The sequence below is a fragment of the Tursiops truncatus genome, chromosome 4, assembly GCF_011762595.2.
Source record: "Tursiops truncatus isolate mTurTru1 chromosome 4, mTurTru1.mat.Y, whole genome shotgun sequence".
NCBI lineage: Eukaryota > Metazoa > Chordata > Mammalia > Artiodactyla > Delphinidae > Tursiops > Tursiops truncatus.
This window is the reverse complement of record NC_047037.1, coordinates 19,299,058-19,319,321: the sequence shown is the minus strand read 5'-3', so window position 1 is coordinate 19,319,321 and position 20,264 is coordinate 19,299,058. Positions and strand designations below refer to the sequence as shown.

At 37.6% G+C, this 20,264-nt stretch overlaps 1 protein-coding gene across 1 annotated transcript in view; it reads left to right on the top strand.

Annotated features, from left to right (window-relative positions):
• The first annotated feature begins 4,329 nt into the window (after nt 1–4,329).
• CPA3 (carboxypeptidase A3) overlaps nt 4,330–20,264 on the top strand; it is a 30,161-nt gene continuing 14,226 nt past the window's right edge. Inside the window, 10 exon segments of the mRNA XM_019934128.2 lie at nt 4,330–4,345; nt 4,348–4,396; nt 4,494–4,516; nt 4,519–4,568; nt 7,627–7,751; nt 15,670–15,772; nt 15,882–15,983; nt 17,021–17,122; nt 18,486–18,596; nt 19,489–19,579. Of these exon segments, the coding sequence (XP_019789687.2) occupies nt 4,330–4,345; nt 4,348–4,396; nt 4,494–4,516; nt 4,519–4,568; nt 7,627–7,751; nt 15,670–15,772; nt 15,882–15,983; nt 17,021–17,122; nt 18,486–18,596; nt 19,489–19,579 (772 nt within the window).

Sequence of the window (20,264 nt, the reverse complement as noted above, 5' to 3'; positions counted from 1 at the left end):
AAAACTGAACGTGCTAGTAATGTTGGAGAGTACTGTGCAAAGTTCAAATTTTAAAATATAATAATATGTATTTAGATTATAATTTGAGGGCATTTCTTACTTTAAAATCATAAAACAAAACATTACCTCATTGTTTTCCATGTAGATTCAAGGAAGAGAAGATTCCATATCTAGCATAATATGTTGAATTATCTATAACAGTGTTCCATTCAAAAACAGAATCCATTAACGTCACAATGATTTGTTTGGAAGCTGTCAAGCCAAAGAATGATTAATTGCATTAATTGTCCACTAGATGGTAGCAGTGCAGCTGCTACAATTTGTCAGGCAACCGTCTTCAAAATAATTTAGTAATATATCATTTAAATAGGCACAGAAAAAAAAAGACCCTTGAGTGCCAAAAAAGAAATTCCCATAAATTCTTAAGCAGTATTGATGCTAATTTTAAAAATAGATGTAATTTAGCGAAATTATTGTTTCTCTCTCCCATTCTGTTGCTGGAGGTGTATCATTCAACTCAGTTCCACAGGACACTCCCTTACCCTACCTCTAGCAGGTGCCATCGACTTCTAACTAAGGGATGCTGTGGCCCAAAGTTCAGTGCTTTAAAACAGAAATTAGGAATATACATGGGCTTTTCTAAAATTTCAAGGAATTTTTAAGAAGAATTAGAAATAGGAAAGCAAGTAAAATCCATGTACCTGAGATTTCCTGCACTGGAGACATTTTGGCTGTATCTCTTGCCAACTGAAAGTTAACAGCTAGCAGGCTAGCAGTGCCACTTGCCTGAGCTTCACCAAGAAAAAAGAGAAAAGAAGTTTCTGCTTTAGGCCTTCCTACTGCAATATAGTACTTTATGCCTTCCTGCCCGGCTGACCAGAGACTCTGCTGCCTTGCCAGGCCAGACATTGCCAAGCCTTGCCCACACAGGAGCCCCTGGCTGTGAGGGCACCTCTCTTCTCCCTTTCTTCGGCTAATTCCCACCCTGAGAAGGACCTCGGACTGGCTCTAGGCTCCTTCAGTCCCTAACTCTCACCTCCCCAAAGCAGCAATTAACAAACAGCAGGGGCTCGGCCCCCCGGATCTTTCCTACCTCAAACAGTGTTGCTACAAAATAGCAAGACTGGTTTTCCAGTCTGGAATATGGGAGGTCTACATATCTAGAGTCACACCTCATGTGTTCACCTGCTTTGCCAGATAACCTATATGCACTGGACAAAGAGAGAATTTCAGGAGTAGAAGGAAGACGGAGGAACCATGATAGTTAATGATTTGGGGGCCAAATGGGGTCTTGATGAGCCTCTTAGGTCATCTCATTTGAGCAGGCAGTCACTCCCCCTCTAGCCAGGTCTGACACTGCCTGAGTCACTCACCCACGTCTCTGTCCAGAAATGCCACCTTTCCTGCAACTAATAAAAGACAAGTTTCTCTGCAGCATTTTCCAGGGCAGTTTCATTTCAATGTTAAAAAATCCAATATCCGTAACTAAAGGCAACACATTTTTCTTTCAACATATCCTTTATATCTAAAGGTATTCCAGAAGTTTACTATATTTGATTTGAAGATAGAGAATTATTTGAAAGATTGTAGTAAATCACAAGAGAACTTCCACTTCCATTTTCTAGGACATTTCTTTCATAGTGATAATGTTTGAAAAATATGCAGAAAAGCATAGTTTAAGAAGTACAGTGGTATTTTTAACTGTGTCTAGACATACAAAAATCCTAGGAGTGCAAAGATCCAGAAAGATGGAAAATTACTGTCGTGTGAAGCATTCAACTTTAAATATTTTTAAAGAGATTAAATTAACCTATGAAACATCACACCATCTTACATAGTCCATCCTAAAATGATATGGTGTCTAACAACTATTCGTCCTACTCCATACATATGCCAAGACCTTTCATAAATCTTGATTCAGTAATACAAGGTTTTACTGAACTATGCCTGCTAAGAAACCATACTTGTTCTGAGAAAGAGCTCCAAAATATTCTTGAAATCCACCTATTGTACTGTTTCTCAGAGGCTAAATAGATTGGGGAGGGGTGGGAGGTCTTAAAGCATCATATGTCTATGTCCTATTCCAGAAACAAGGAACTGTCAATATGCAACAGATATTAAGAAGTCAAAGATTGTTTATCATCAAAGTCTTATCTTGAGAAATACCAGGATCCTTCAGACATTTACTTAGTTACCCAAATAAAAGTGTCCTTCCTAGCTGACCTGAAAAACAGACACACAAGCCTTCTCTATACAGTTTTAAAAGTAGTCACACAGAAAAAGGCTTTAACATAGAAAGTGTATCAGAATGCTAGAATTAAGAGTGACTTCTATTTTCTTCCTTCAACTTTTCCATATTTTGCTAAATTATTTTCAATGGGCATTTATTACTTTTAGAATCCAAACAAAATTCCAAAAAGCAAAACTATAACATAAAATTGTTTTTTCTTTAAGCAGTCCACATTAAAACAAATACAGAGAGAGATTTTGGCCTTACAGGACACAGCTACCACTCTAACCTACCACATGATACATGCTGATACTCATCAGTTCTGCAGCCTGACAGTGGCCAGCAAGTGTGTTTACAGAACTTGACAATTGTATTAACTGCTTAGAGGACACAGGCATGTTTTTTGTACCTACCATCCACCAAGTCCCTTACATATGCATCTCATTTAGCCCTCACAGCCACTTGTTAGAGTCCCATGCTCATCCCTATTTTACAGATGAGGAAACCAAGGCCTGGAATGACTAGGCAGCCTGCTCAAGGTAAAGTAGCTAGTGTCTGGGAGCCACCCTGAGGTTACGTTTGTCTAACTCCAAAGTCAAGTTCTTCCTTTTCCTCTGTACTCCTGCCAAGCGCCCCCTTATAATCAACAGAGCGAGAATTTGCCTTGGGATTTTCTAGTGCTGATAAGCTTGTCCAATGTCAAGAACATGAAGGAATTTGTAAACCCCTCCACTTCCTTACCTGCAGGGTTGCAGCAAGGGAACCCTCTTGGGGGACCCGTCACATTGCACATCTATCAGGTGGAGAGGAATGAAGCTATCGCTGCTATACATATAACAGGGGCATCTCCCCAAAAGCATTATTTTGATAATAAAAATATACAACCATGACTCTGAGAAGTTTCATGTATGACCATCTATACATGAAGAGGTAGTTTTAAAGGAAATTCTAATAAGTTATCTGATTAAATTCACTCAGTATATTAGGTTACCTATAATTCTGGGTAAAAGTGTTGCCTTCTCCCAAATAATCCATAATTAACCGAGTTTTGTTCAAGATTAAAGACCTCCCCCCAAGACACTGTTTAAAATGGCTTATAAATGACTTTCAGTAATTCAACTTTCAAAAAGCATTTATTGGGCACCTACAGCATCTAGACCCTGAAGAGAGCAGCCCATGAACAAACATTTGAGCAACCATATTATCTTGCCCTCTAAATGTCCGCAAGTTGCTTTACGAATAGGGGTTCCCCCTGAGGACAGAGGGAGGGAAAAGGGAAAGGAGTGGGGAGTGAGTAATTTAGCCATTTCTGTAATGTTTACTTCTTTACCAAGAGAGGTACCGAGAAACGATGGCAAAAGTATAAAATCTAGACAGTGAACATATCAATGTTTTCCAGATTACTTACAGTACTTTTAGTATATTCAAAATAATTTGTAATCAAAAGTTCTTATTTTAACAATTTACAACGTAGCTTCAAAAACATCTGTTTTAGAGGGGTGGGAGAGGGAGGGGGTGGGAGGGAGACGCAAGAGGGAAGACATATGGGGATATATGTATACATATAGCTGATTCACTTTGTTATAAAGCAGAAACTAACACACCATTGTAAAGCAATTATACTCCAATAAAGATGTTAAAAAAAAAAGTTTTGCTATTAAGGACCACCCATCAGGGTTCTGTGGCCAGATACCCAAATTCATCTCGGGTTCCAAGTGCAAATTTAAACTGATTCCTTCCATCCTTCAATTCAAGCATATGGTAGAGTAGTATTTTAGAACAAAGAACTGGGTTCAAATCTCATCATACTAGCTCTGCTTCCTTGGGCAAGTTATTTGCTAAACAAGGAATTTGCCTCTCATCTCATCTGTAAAATGGGTATTCCCAACTGTAAAAGGTATATGAGTAGCATGGAATTCACCTGTCACCAAATGGGCATTTAGTATTAGTGTTGCCACCCTACTCCCCTCCCCAACTAGAAAATGTGGTGGGGGGGGGCATTTTGTCCACCAGAACCCTAAGAGGAAATGAGCTGTTCCTCCAGATAAGAGCTGAGGCATAAAACTGGCAGAGGGGCTTGGGACAGACAAAGAAGAACCATGAGGTTCATCCTGCCTCTGGTTTGACCGCTATCACCCTTGCAATTGCTCCTGTCCGCTTTGACAGGTGAATCTTGCCACCCTGTGTTCCAGACTCCATGTGGGAAGAGGATTATGAAACGTTTCTTCACAGTTTACATGTTTCATCTTTTGTATTCTTAAAGGGAGAAGGTGTTACATGTGAAGCCCAGGATGAAAAACAAGCAAACATCATAAAGGACTTGGCCAAAACCAACCAGGTAAAGCAAATAGAGGGGTTTTTTAAATCTTTTCTTTCTGTTCCCTAAAACCTGCTTCTTTTGTCTTTTATTTTCAATGCCCACGGAGCTACCAAAGACAAAGATGGGGGAAGGGGGGCTTCCCTGGTGGCGCAGTGGTTGAGAGTCTGCCTGCCAACGCAGGGGAAACGGGTTCGAGCCCTGGTCTGGGAGGATCCCACATGTCGCGGAGCAACTGGGCCCGTGAGCCACAACTACTGAGCCTGCGCGTCTGGAGCCTGTGGTCCGCGACAAGAGAGGCCGCGACAATGAGAGGCCCGCGCACCGCGATGAAGAGTGGCCCCCGCTCGCTACAACTAGAGAAAGTCCGCGCACAGAAACGAAGACCCAACACAGCCATAAATAAATTAATTAATTAATTAATTAAAAAAAAAAAAGATGGGGGAAGGGACAGGAGCTACTTGGATAATTGAGCCAGTTGCCAGTACTTCCCTTTGTTTTTATTTATTTTTCCCCAAATTACCACTTCTGTTTTCCCACCCAAAAGCTTTGCAAACAACAGCTTTTTCTAGGTGAAAGTGTGAAATAGGGAGATGTTCCTGACACCTTTATCACGGCCTCTTCTCCCTCCCTGCTGATGGCGCCTTGCCTGCTCCATTCTCCTCACTCCCACACTGATCTGTACCACTGGCCTAATGTCTGTCAAAATTATGATAACATCAAGGTACTGGTTACCTGATAACAGCAATGCACTGGTTGATAATATCAAGATGTGACCCTTTCCAAGAGCAGGTCCATGGTGAAAGAAAACTCTTAAAGTTAGGTCAGTCTTTTAAAATCCAGTAGGCTAAAGTTATCATTTTCTCAGTTATTCAGCTGCTCCTATGCACAAGACACACTGTGCCAGCCACCTTACATACATCGTTTCAAATTCTCCATCAGACTTTCAATGTCAGTGTCAAAATGTAACTTGTTGAAAACAATAACTTAAGTTCAAAGACAGTAAATTAAATGACCAAGTTGACATATCAAATTTAAAGCCAGAATGGAATCTGAGATCTAGTCAGATACCCCCTTATCTCCACATCAAATCAATCAAAAGTTCTGCCTGTACTCATTCCCAAATGGTTTTCAAATCCATACTCTCCTCTTCCTTCCTCTGTCCCTGCCAAATTCACGTCTGCCCTACCTTTTACAGGGACAATTTCAATAGACAATTACAATTTGTCTCGTGTTCAGGGCCCTGCCTCCCACAAAGCCAAGTCCGCACGGCAAGTTGCTCTCTCTAAAGCCGGACAACTGCATTCCTCCACTTGAAGCTTTTTAGTGAGAGGCAGCCTCGTCTGGAAAGAGCATGGTCTTCAGAGGTTCAAACCCCAGCTCTACCCTAGCTCTGTGTCCTTATACAAGTTACTTAACCTCTCTGGGACTCAAATGCCTCCTCTGTAAAGTGGGGATAACAGTCACACCTACTTTCTAATGTTGTTGTAAAGACTAAATGAGCTAATATTTGGGTAATGCTCAGAAGTGGGCCTGGCCACACTAAGCACCATAGAAGCATCTTCTGTTGGGATCAGGGTGCTGTTCCAAGCACTTCATAATCTCCAACCTCTGCACTCCACCCTCTTTCTCACCCTTCAAGCACCATAAACACCAAAAACTCGCCCACTTTGGCCCTACACACCTTTTCTCAGGAGGAAGGCACTTCCCTCTTTACTTGGCTCACTGCTATTTATTCTTCAAGACCCAGCTCAGGCAGTACCTCCTGGAGGAAGTCCTTCTCTGTTCATCAACTCTCATGACCCAGTTCGGGTTGCCTGTCGTGCTCCTAGAACACTTGTGCTTGCCTCTGGCATTGGTCAGCATGTTGGAAGTGCATACACGGCTCTGTCTCCCACACTGAACTTCTTGCTTCTCTTGTATTAACCTCTACAACCCTGGCACCCAGCTCTGGGCCTGGTGCTTAGTAAATGCTCATGATGGTTCACTGAGCCCTAACTCTTGCACTACATTACCCTGTTGGAACAGAGAGATCGCTATTGTGATTAGATGGCCCTACCTTTACATCACACGTTACATCTCTCATGTGTCTAACTCAGGCTGTAGCTTCCTGATCCAAATAAGCCAATAAATATCGGTTGGTTCACTGCAGCCCCCTATTGGCACATAACTGACTGACCTAGAGGTAGAGAGGAAGTCAATCACAAAACAGCCAGGTAGATTTAGACACGCCTGCAAGCTTAGCATGATGGGTAGAAAGTGAGCACTTTCTCTACATTTCCAAGGTTGGGAAATTATACTTCGTTGGGTTTCACAACTGAGTATGATTTTGAAGAACACGAATTGGAATCTTCTTAAATTACTTTAATCTGAATGCTATCTTTATAGTCCCATTCACCAAATTGCTGAAAGTCTCAGCTAGAGGAAGATAAAGAGAAGGGAATCAGGAGTTGCTAAATGCCTGCATGGCCCACATGTCACAGCTGTTTCACAATCTTCACAACACTCCCAATGGAGGACTGTTAGCCCCTTTTTTAGGCGCGAGGACTGAAACTCAAAGAGTTTTAGTAATTTGCCCAAGGACATACTGCTAGAAAAATGACATGGCTAGAGATTATGCTTTCATTGGACACAAACCTTCCAGGAATTCCAGAGTTTACTGGGACATGTGGTTCTGAGGCCTGACTCAGGAGCAGGGGCAGGGGAGGGTGATGCCATATATTAGTCCATATTCCCAATTAGAGACAGATGCTGTGGCTAAATCAATTGTGAAACAACTCCAACTGGCCCCAAGATGGTAGAAGCAAATGGATTACCCAAAAGCTGCTCATTCTTTTTGCAACTCTATATACTATGTCCTAAAAAAGTGATCAGTACAATAGTTTTTTTCCCACTCCCTAATATTCAACAATTCTTAAATACATTTGCAAAAATCTCATAGGTTTATTAAGAGTCCATACTTCAGTCACGTTGAACCTCAAATTCCTTTCATTGTGTATGACACATAGTCATTTCTTAATAAATATGTGTCGGGTGAGCAAATAAACAACTGCGACTAACACTGAACTCATCTGCACAGCTTGACTTCTGGCATCCAGACATCACCCACCATGTAGCTGCTAACATGACAGTGGATTTCCGAATTAGTGAAAAGGAATTCCAGTCCATTCAGGCTGCCTTCGATCAAAATAGAATGCACTATGAGTAAGTCCTAGGCAAATATTCAAATGTGCTAGAGACTCAAAGTCTTGGAGTCTTGAAATTGAAAGGCAAGTGTAATTTTTAAATTGGGTGCCCCAAAATGAAAGCTCTATCTATGAGATAAAATTTATAGTTACTTCCAAACAGACTAGGGAGGCCTGCTTATAAAAGTGATGAGCTCAAAGTTGGCCACTCAACTTCTATCTTATGTTTGCTATGATCTGCAAGAACAACAATTACGATATCTGCCATCTCTAAAACTCAGCCCCTGGTAAGGACACAGTGCACGTGATCAGGCATGGACGGTTTGGTCACACTCGTCACCCCTGCCGCGTAATCAACCCAGAGCTCAGCACTACTAATGACTACCAGCACCACATTCTTGTATTTGAATTCTCCTGATACATAAAAGGAGACCCTAACAATGTTCATCCTTGAGTCAGAGATGTAGGAATGTAAAATACATAATAAATAAATAATTCTTTACGCAAGAAATTCTTCCCCAGAGAAAGCAAAAACAATGCAGTAAAACAAGACAAATCTAAGAGGAGAGAATTCTCGAATGGCCAAAGATGCAGAAATGAGTCGCTGTGGTCCCACAGAGAAATAAAAGGAAATTGGAACTTAGCACTAACCATGGGTCATGCAGTCTAGGCCCTGGGGCAACAAATAAGAAGGGAGCCCAGAGATGAATATCACAAATCAATATACAGCATAGAAAACAAAATGTCTTTTTATACTTTAAAGTATTTAGCAATTTGATGTACTGAGGGATCCTGTACTCCCCCAGCCCTTGTCATTCCAGTATTCCCCTTTATTAAGAACCCCACCACTCAAAACTGCTAAACACCAGTTCTTTCTTTTTGACTTGCTATTTCATGCCTCTGCTACCTAACTTAGTGCTGTAACTCAAAAGGCCTTCTACTTCTGGCTCAGACAAAGATCCTATAATGTCATATGACAGAGCAGGATTTGATTGTATTTATTATATTGCTTCAATATTCCTAGTAAATATAAATACTACTGAAATGAAGGAAACACATACATAGACAAGTAAACAAAAAATATTCCTGTCTGTGGCTTAATGGCTTAAAGTCACAGGCTATTATGCGTGATTGTTTTTATCACTGTCTTTGTTTTTGTTGTTGTTTCAAGAGGGCTGTAAAACAAATGTAGTAGTTAATATATGGGGAGAACATATTCAAAATTAATTTATACCAGCATTTAAACCTTTTTAATTAATATACTGATATATGTTTTTCTATGATTTTATAAATTGTACCATTAAAATTAGAAGTAGACAGTTTATAAATATACCTTCAAATCACAGAAATTAGTAGTGTGTTATGGACTGTATGAGTTTGCTGAGGTCGATATGACGTCTTGTTTCTTTCATCTAAAAGAAATCACCCCTCTACCCTATATACTCCCTGGTGACCGTGTCTCTTGAATCACTTCACAGCCAGACTTCTCAAATGTGTGCCTCAATTATTACAATCTTCACTTTACTTCATTAATATAAACCTGACCCAGATTCCTATGATCAACTAATTCTTACAAAGTATCTAGCCCAAGCTAAAATATATTTTAGTTGGCAAACTGTATAATTTGGTTTGAACAGCAGGGTAAAAATGAAGCAGTATGTTTCCTTAATATCCTGGTAATGTAGACACGCAGCTAGTTGCTCAACACTGAGTGTCCACAGTGGAATAAATCACTGTCACAGAAGACACCCAGGCAGGGGGCTGCCATCTTTCCATTTTATCAAATAACTCACATCAGCCCTTTCTCCTCTTTGGTCCTCTCCTAGCCTGGAACAATTCTGACTCAAACAGAGTTGTCTAAATCCAGATCCTCGCGAGTACTGTGAAACGTTTTCACTTTGCCTTATGCCAAATACTTCCTTGCTGTCTACATCAAGAACCAAAGTGTTAAACTACCTATAAAAACTAGTTTTATCGGGGCTTCCCTGGTGGCGCAGTGGTTGAGAGTCTGCCTGCCGATGCAGGGGTGACAGGTTCGTGCCCCGGTCCAGGAGGATCCCACGTGCCGCGGAGCAGCTAGGCCCGTGAGCCACGGCCGCTGAGCCTGCGCGTCCGGAGCCTGTACTCCACAACGGGAGAGGCCACAGCAGTAAGAGGCCCACGTACCGCCAAAAAAAAAAAAAAAAAACTAGTTTTATCTAATTAGAAGATGATTTCTAGAAATTGGTCCAAATTAGCCACAGTTGTGAGAAAGCCACATAATTAGATAGTTACCTTCCTCAGAAATATAAATATGTAAAGTGATCTGTGCAGACAAGAACTATTTAAAAGCTTGTCTCCAAGTACTAATTATATAGATAATTTTATCTGCATATTAATTACATGTGTTACGTGGTGTCAGTCAGTAACAGAAGAAGGTTCTAAGAACAGAAACATCTGGTTGGACCCAGACACCAGTCAGAATAAAACCACAATAAGAGGCTGGCTTGACACAATGATTTACTAAGACACCCTTCATTAGACAGTGCATATAAACCACTACTTAGTTTAAAGCAATCTGTGTGATATTTTTTTTTAATTTTCAGAAAATTAAATTACCAAGACAGATTTTATTTTAAAGCAGCATATTTGCTCCCTTTCTTTCCCTTTACATTCTTACAAAATCACAAAAGGCCAAGCCTAAAAATCAAATAATATGTATATACTAACAAACCTGAACAGACTGGTTCAATAATATCTAAAAGAATGCACATCCCTTGAACTGAGCCTTAAAGGACAGACACCATATTTAGAATCAGCAGTTGAAAACCCTAGTGTTTTTATTAATTTTTCTACATTTTAGATATTCGTATTTTAGATACATTTTAGATTATCTCTTCTTTGATCAAAAGTTAAAATTAGAAAATAAAGAGTTGTTAATGAAAGGTAATTCAGGAAACAACAACTAATATAATAGTAAAACTCAAATGATACAATTAAGTAAAATCTTATTAAGACCCACATAAGATTATGTGAGAAATGTGGAAGAGATCTATACCAAACTGATCAACACTTCATATTAATGTCTAATTACCTAATAATGTTCAGTCAGATAAAAATCCATATTCCAAGTATATGCATGGTTCTATCAAATAAGTATTTCAATCAAATAAATCATTCTAGTGTTTCATCCTATTCATTTCTCCTTCTGCTCCACATTTTTATATATTCCTTACCCAAGAATAAAATGGGTATTGTTAATACCTGATACAAATGTCAAAGAGATGTTGGTCATGGTGGAAAGCAGAAGAGTGTGGTAGATAAGAATGTAGATTCTGGAGTGAAGGTGTCTGAATCTAGTCCCATTTAAGCCATGCATTAGGTATTCAACATTGACAGTGCATTTAACTTCTCTCCATCTCATTTTCTTCATCTTTAAAATGATGTTTCATAGGGGTTTCATGAAGATTGGCTGGGACCATATAATGTTCTTTGGCTGGTTCCTTTACTACTTTTATTAATGCAAGTGGAGGAAAGACCACTTATACATGTGCTTACATGAGCATGTGCACACACATGCGCACACACTGTGCAACAGGGGATAACTAGAGACTATCATCAGCTGCACCTTTTCCCTCCTACTGAATAAATTAGTGCCTTAAAGTTTATTACCCAACACAGAGGTATGCCTCAAATGCTGGGGGAAATCCATGTTGATAAGTGCCAAGTATGATACAAAGTAACCCAATTAGGGAGTTACTGGAGACAAATGAGATCCTGTAGAAACCTGAAATCATGCTTTTTGAGCAGACCCTATCCTGCAGGAATGTGGGCATGGGGGAAACGCAGTCCAGACCAGCTTATAAGACACCATAACAATGACTCTGCCTCCCTGAAACATCCTTCCCCACTACAGTTACACACACACACACACACACACACACACACACATACCCCGAAGCTCATGGCAGTCACATATACTGGCACACAGTTCTCCATTCCTTCCTTTTTGTTATGGAAGTACACTTGAGTACAATATTATATTTGTTTCAGGTGGATACCATAGTGATTCAGTATTTTTACAGAAGACACTCCATTAAAAGTTACTATAAAATAATGGTTATAATTCCCTGTTCTGTACAATATATTCTTGCTGCTTATCTATTCTTATGTATAGTAGTTTGCATCTCTTAATCCCATACCCCTATCTTTTCCCTCTCTACATCCCTCTCCCCACTATTTTGTTTTCTAAATCTGTGAGTCTGTTTCTGTTTTGCTATATATATATATTTGCTTGCTTTATTTTTTTAGATTCCACAAATAAGTGATATCATACAGTATTTCTCTTTCTCTGTTTGACTTATTTCACTAAGCATAATATTCTCTAGGTCCATCCATGTTGCTGCAAATGGCAGAATTTCATTCTTTTTTATGGCTGAGTAATATTCCATTGTATATGTATGTGTGTGTGTACACACACACACACCACGTATTCTTTATCCATTTGTCTGTTGATGGACACCTGGGTTGCTTCCATATCTTGGCTATTGTAAATAGTGTTGCTATGAACATTCAGGTGCATGTATCTTTTCAAATTAGTGTTTTTGTTTTTTCTGGATATATACCCAGGAGTGGAATTGCTGGATCATATGGTAGTTTTATTTTCAGTTTTTTGAGGAACCTCCATACTGTTTTCCATAGTGGGGCACCAATTTACATTCCCATCAACAGCGTAGGAGGGTTTCCTTTCCTCCACATCCTCGCTAACATTTGTTATTTGTAGACTTTCTGATGATGGCCATTCTGACAAGTGTGAGGTGATTTGCATTTCTCGTTGTTGTGATTTGCATTTCTCTAATAACTAGCAATGTTGAGCATCTTTTTCATGTGCCTGTTAGCCATCCATATGTCTTCTTTGAAAAAATGTCTTTTCAGGTCTTCTGTCCAATTTCTGATTGGGTTGTTTTTTTTTTAATAATTGAGTTGTATGAGCTGTTTATACATTTTGGGTATTAACCCCCTGTCGGTCATATAATTTGCAAATATTTTCTCCCATTCAGTAGGTTGTCTTTTTGTTTTCTCGATGGTTTCCTTTGCTGTGCAAAAGTTTTTAAGTTTAATTAGGTCCCATTTGTTTATTTTTGCTTCTTTTACCTAAGGAGACAGATCCAAAAAAATATTGGTACAATTTATGTCAACGACTGTTCTTCCTATGTTCTCTTGTAGGAGTTTTATGGTTTCAGGTCTTATATTTAGATCATTAATCCATTTTGAGTTTATTTTTGTATATAGAGTGAGGAAATGTTCTAATCTCACTATTTTAGATGTATCTGTCCTGTTTTCCCAGGACCACTTATTGAAGAGATGAGAATGTCTCTTCAATATATTCTTCCCTCCTTTCATATATTCTTCCCTCCTTTGTCACAGATTAATGACCATAGGTACATATATTTATTCCTGGGGTCTCTATTCTGTTCTATTGATCTATGTGCCTGTTTTTGTGCCAGTACTCTACTGTTTTGATTACTGCAGCTTTGTAGTATAGTCTGAAGTCAGAGAGAGTGATACCTCCAGCTAACCGAATCCAACAATATATATAAAGGATCATACACCATGATCAAGTGGGATTTATTCCAGGGATGCAAGGATGGTTCAATATTCACAGATCAATCAATATGATATACCACATTAACAAAAGGAAGAATAAAAAATCACATGATCATCTCAATAGATGCAGAAAAAGCATCTGACAAAATTCAACATCCATTCATGATAAAACCTCTCATCAAAGTAGGTATAAAGGGAATATATCTCAACATAAAAGCCATTTATTACAAATCCAAGCTTGGGTTCAAGCTAGGTGAAAAGCTGAAAGCCCTTCCTGTAAATTGAGGAACAAGACACAGATGTCCACTCTTGCCACTTCTATTTAACATAGTATTGGAAGTCCTAGCCACAGCAATCACACAAGAGTAAGAAATAAAAGTCATCCAAAGTGGAAGGGAAGAGGTAAAATTATCACTATTTGCAGATGACAAGATACTTTACATAGAAAACCCTAAAGTCTCTATCCAAAAACTATTAGAACTAATAAATGAATTCAACAAAGTTGCAGGATACAAGATTAACATGTAAAAATCTGTTGCTTTTCTATACACTAATAATGAACTATCAGAAAGAGAAAGGAAAAAAAAAAATTCTGTTTAAAATCGCATCAAAAAGAATAAAATACCAGAGAATAAACTTAACCAAGGAGGTGAAAAACCTATATTATGAAAACTATAAAACACTGATGAAGGAAACTGAAGATGATACAAATCCCATGCTCTTGGATTAGAAGAATTAATATTGTTAAAATGGCCATACTACTCAACCTACATATTTAATGCAATCCCTATCAAAACACCCATGACATTTTTCACAGAACCTGAACAAATAATCCTAAAATTTATATGTACCCACAAAAGACCACATATTGCCAAAGCAATCTCCATTTCCTCTTTTTTACTCCCTAAAAGCAGCAGAAGGAGGGAGTCTTGAAATTGTCAACATAATATTCATTTTGCCTCTTCTCTGAACTTACCAGCTCTCTGATCTTGAGACTCAGGCTTCCTGGAGAGCTGGTCAACTGGGCAAACCTTGAACAAGCCTCAGTAGACTAAGAAGACTATAGATCTGACAGCAATACCCAGGGATTTCACTCCTTGTGTTGGAGGCACTGCTGTATGTGGTTTAGCTAGAGTACTGAAGTCATACATCTCTAAGTTCAAATCCCAACTTCTGTATTTTAGTTATATCCATGTTGGAAATCTACCTAACCTCTATAAAAATGGGAGTTATAATGGTACCCAATTAAGAGTGTTGATGTAAAGATTAAGTGAAAAATGTAAATAACATGCTGAACAGAGTGCCTGGTACATAAGAAAGACTCAGTAAATAGCCATTTCTATCATTAAATCCTCAGGGATAATTATTTATCCTTTCACCTATATTTAGGAACAATTTTTAACAAATTAAGCAAATCTTGGAGAGCTAAAATAATATCTGAGAGAAAGTAATTTGGTTTCATCTACTTAAACCTGGCTGCTGGTTAGTGGAAGGGCTCATGAAAATAACATCTGGCCATAGTTCTTAATTTCCAGCCTTAGGCTTAATTTCTAGTCTTTATCAGCAACAATCTGTTACCATTCTGATGTCTTCATGCAGCTGCATTTGTGGAAAGGTCTTACACGATTTTCTTTTGCTGCTGTTATCACAAGAGCTAAATTGATATGTGTAAGTCTAAAAATATTCTTAGATACAAGCTTCCTGTGACTAATTAATACTGCCGTATGCTACAAATCAACCTCTGAGACCATAAAATCTCTCTTTTCCCTGGTTCCTCTACTTCTATTAATGCAGGTGGAGCAAAAGCCACATACCCTCTTTAGAGCTTAAGACACTTAATTATGTCTGTAGAGACAACCCAGAATATAACTTCCAAACTTCTCAGACTTCATGTGAGTTTTAGTGCAACATGCCCCACCTGATTCCAAATTTGTTGTCATAATTTTTTTCAAAGAAATCCCAGATTCATCCTAGGTCAAAAGCCAAGCATACAGTGAGTTAGATATAATATGCATAATAATGTCCTTGTCAGTGATGTTAATGGGAATCAATATTCATGAGCAGTACTTGGTCTCATGTGCTAAATAAACTCTAATTAAGAGTATACCTCATTTATGTTCTTCCTCTACACTCAATCAGTCAATCAGCAAGAACAGCACAACTCTAGATAAATGGGAAGATTGGAAGCCAGACACATGACAGATCTAAAAGACATGGTTACAGAATAAAGAAGAAACAAGGTAAACTTGATCTAAGATAGAGATGAAGGAAGAGAAAATTTCTGTAAATGAAAGATAACTGTTTTTCTTTCTCCAGTAAATGTGTATTTTATCATTCCCCCTGTCAAACAGAATCTTGATTCACGATGTACAAGAAGAGGTTGAGAAACAGTTTGATGTCAAAGAAGATATCCCAGGCAGGCACAGCTATGCAAAATACAATAACTGGGACGAGGTATAGTATAAAATGCCTGCACTTCCAAAAAGAAAAACGTCACCCTCAACATTTGTTGTCTTTTAGTTTCCTTTTATTCTAATCTCTCAAAATTGTTTTTGTTCTTAAGATTGTTGCTTGGACTGAAAAAATGGTACATAAGCATCCTAAAATGGTCTCTCGTATTAAAATTGGAACTACTGTTGAAGATAATCCACTGTATGTTCTCAAGGTAAAAGTAATTTAAGAACTACAGATTCTTACTATTGTTGAAAAATATGAATGTAAGAGTTACTTTGTGACACAACTAGCTAATTTTTAGACAATAAAAAGTCTTATTTCTTTGAAGAACATATAAGCTCTAGACATCCATTCAAGAATAGAAGTGCCAGGTGGTTTTACGTAGAACCAAGAAAGTCCCTGAATAAACCACCTGACAGACACAGTGCACAAAACCAGACAAGTTTCTTATCCCATATCTTTATAACAAGAGTTTATGATGTCCCTGGTGTATAAAACAGTTTTCCATCCATTAAAATTCAGTGAAACTGTTGACTAAATGTCAGGAAGAAAATAAACTGAAGAATCATATAATCATAGGATCCCAGTACAGTAAGTGAGGCATTTCAACTCTGTGTTGATAGGGAATTCCCTTCTATGACCGAGCTGACAATTGCCATTCAACTGCTACGGGATTTTTGTACATCCAAAGACATTGCTCCCTAAAGCATCCCCTTAATAACTGAGAAGCCCTTCCTTACCCTGATTTCCCATCCATTCATGCTCTCCAATCACTCAAAACAAATCTAAATTCTCTAAAATGACAGTTCTTCAAATATGCAGCCACTAACCCTCCTCCCCACTGCAAACACAACTACAAAATCTTTTCCACTCCAGGCTAAACATCATGTTTATGAAGTATGAAAAACAAAAGGAAATGGCAGAAACAGAAGCAACTTTATAATCTTTTTCTCAGGCCAAAGGATGTTAGCAATAAAATAACAATAGATTGTGATTTTTTTAAACCCTAAAAGCAACTCTGACACTAAGAAAATTTTTTGAAAAATATACTATGAAATAGATTATGAATTATGCATTTTAAGGATACATGCCATGGTCCTCCCTAAGAAAAATATGTGCATACACAGTTACTCATTCAACAGAAGACAGGTGAAAGAATCGCTCTGATACTATGAATGAGTATTTGGACAACAAGAGATCAGTGTGTAAGTTCATGTAAAATAATATATCAAATTTATTTTTTAAAAGATTGGGGAAAAGGATGAAAGAAGAAAGGCTATTTTTATGGACTGTGGCATCCATGCACGAGAATGGATCTCCCCAGCATTCTGCCAGTGGTTTGTCTATCGGGTAAATCAATTGGAACAGTCACACAATTCTCCTTTGATTGTCAAGTCTCCATCACTTCACTGAGTGGCAACACCCCTTTACAAATGAGTGCAGTTCCTCTTAACAAGAAGAGCCCACATTTGGTGCTGTCAGGAAATAAACACTCTGGATTTTACTCATCATTGAGGTTTTTATAAAATTGTCACCTTCCTTTAAACTTCTTGAACTCCAGCTGACAGTTTATAAAACTAAAAAAACAATTTTTGGCTACAATATGGTTTTTCCTATAGTTAAGTATGGGAAATCTGAAACAATCTTTATATTACAACCTACAAACTTGGCCTTTCTTCAGTGAGTTCAAAGCACAGAACATTAGTTCCTGTTTAGATATTGAATTGGCTATGCACACATTTGGAATTTTCATGCTTAAATTTCCTTCCCAAGTGAAAAATGACTCATTTTTAAAAAAAAGTAAATCCACTTTATAAGTTTGTTGTTCTTCTCACTCTATTTCTATTGTATTCTGACTCCTACTATCTTTTAACTTTCTCTTCTCTGCCAGCTTTTGCATACATCATGCTGCTGGAATATGACATCACAACTGCTTTCAGGGCAAGGATACTTTCCACTAGGAATGAATCTGCCAGTAGAACTCATTTATCCCTGCAGTTGTTTTAGTTCTTCCAGCTGAGGGCCGAGAGCTCAGCTTACTTAAGTAATAAGCTCGCTTACGTAAGCCATAAAGGAACACACAAGATAGGGCTACGAGAAATGTCTTGGCTCCAGTACAGATATACCTGGAAGAGATTTTCCAAGAATAATGAGAGATTTTAGGTAGCCATAGAAAGTCCAGATAATTAGAGAAATTTCCATCTGATGTGAGAAAACAAGTTGATTGGTCAATCTAAATGCTCTAATTTTTTTATTAACAAGGTGTTTTTCCTTTAATCCTACTTATAATTAATTCATGAATCCTCCCCAATATCTACATATTCTTATGCTTACAAATTCAATATATATTTACTGAAAGATGTGAGGAAAAGAATCTATTTAAAACAAGTTGCATTGCTAATTTTTCACTTGGCCTCTCTTCTTTCCATAAAACATATCTTGCATGCTACATTTGGAATGCTACAAGTCTTGATAATTAAATGATCCTTCAAAGAATATTTAGTTCAATTAATTTCACTAGTCTGAATAAGTGTCATTTTTTTCTGTCATATATATGGGTTATTTATCTTTATGCAGTTTAGGGGAAATATGTTTGAAATCATGTGACGGGCAAATGGACTTAAGGAGTGGTAATCATTACAATTATAACCACAGCTTTCCACACGGTAGCTAAACTTTGTACCAATAGCTTAATTTTTTCCTACCCCTACAGGCAACCAAAACTTATGGTAAAAACAAAATTATGACCAAACTCCTGGACCAAATGAATTTTTATGTTCTTCCTGTGTTCAATGTTGATGGATATATTTGGTCATGGAGACAGGTACTGCTCTGTAGTCTCTTGTTTGCATTTAGGTAATATATTATTTACCGACTTTCATGCACATTGAGTGTTATGCATTAAGTTTAAGGTTTGGTTAATCAATTACAGTTCAGAAAAGTGTATTTTTAAAAACTCAGTTTCAACTAAGGAAAGCATGATATCCTGGTTACGCAGGAGTTCTTAAAATAATATGAAATTTCCGCTGCTGAAGCTAGTAATGCAGAAAAATGAAATAAAGCACTAATTATAAAGGAAATGTATATTATACAATATGGCAAAAGTATTTCTAGCTAAGAGTAAAAGTCATTTAGAGACATTCTGAACATAATGATTTCAAAACAAAATCATTGTATTCCATCAATTTGGGACAGAATCTGCAGTGGAATAATTGTATCAAAAAATAAATAAAAGAGTGACACAGATATTTGTCTTTTAAGAGAATTCTTTATACCCTGCTGTTGCTAAATAAGATTTTGAGATTTCAGACAGATACTATCACAAAAAGTTATTTTCTGAAAATTATGCTCCAACAATCACAATTTGGCCTGTATTATATCTGAATCTATAAATGGTGAAAGATGTAACGAAGGTAAAATTCAAATTATAGGTAATTTCAGAACAAAATTGATCATTTTTTAATACTCAGAACTAATCCACAGTTTTTAAAACTAACTGAATTTTTTATCAAGGCCTTAAACTATTAATATAAAAAACATTTCTGAAAATATTACAAGTTATAAGAAAAATTTTTTTTTTCTTTATATAATGGGTCTCAGGTTAACTAGATAAATTTCAAATAAAGCTGTAGACACCTGCAGGGAGAATCTGAAATGATCAAATTGAAAAATGCTAACTGAGCTTGTGTAAACACTTTCATCATTCAATACTGCAGGACCGCATGTGGAGAAAAAATCGTTCCAAGAACCAACGTTCCAAATGCATTGGAACTGACCTCAATAGGAACTTTAATGTCTCATGGAACTGTGAGTAGCAGACAAGATCTCAAGGGAAATAGCTCTAAAGAGTGTTTAGACACCGAATTTAGTTAAACTACCTACTTATTCAGTAAAGATAGGTATTCCCTAAGTGTTAATTTTCTAATTTAAAAAATGAAAGATAATCATCACTACCATAGAAGTATTATGAATGTTTTGTTGAATGGGTGGAAGTAGGAGGTAGGGCTGTTTATCAAACAATCTCTTACTCAATATATCTAGCTTGCTTAAAATCAGGCACAATCCAGAAATTCTGATAATCTGAACAGAGATCTCAGGTCCCTCCTCTTCCCGATCTGATAAAATTTGAGAAATACCAGTGGTTAGAACCAACATATAGTTAGTTCTTCAGATGTGTAGTGAAAAGAAACATCTGGGGCAAAGAAAGTGAAAAGGTTGCAGGAAAAAGCAATGATAAGCAGAGGCCTGCTACATCAGGTGATGCTGCAGCTGCTACACAACTATTACTTTATCCTTACATACATTCAAAGAGAAATTGCCACTATCCCAATTCATAAATTTCTTCTTCATCTAACTTTGTTGAAAATACCACCTCAGCATCTAATTCTATTCTACCATAATGCATATGATAATAGCACATATCCCTAAGTGAAAGCTGCCTACTGAAACAAGTTAAAGAAACTCAGGCTCAGGGAAGGTAATGTACAGCAGT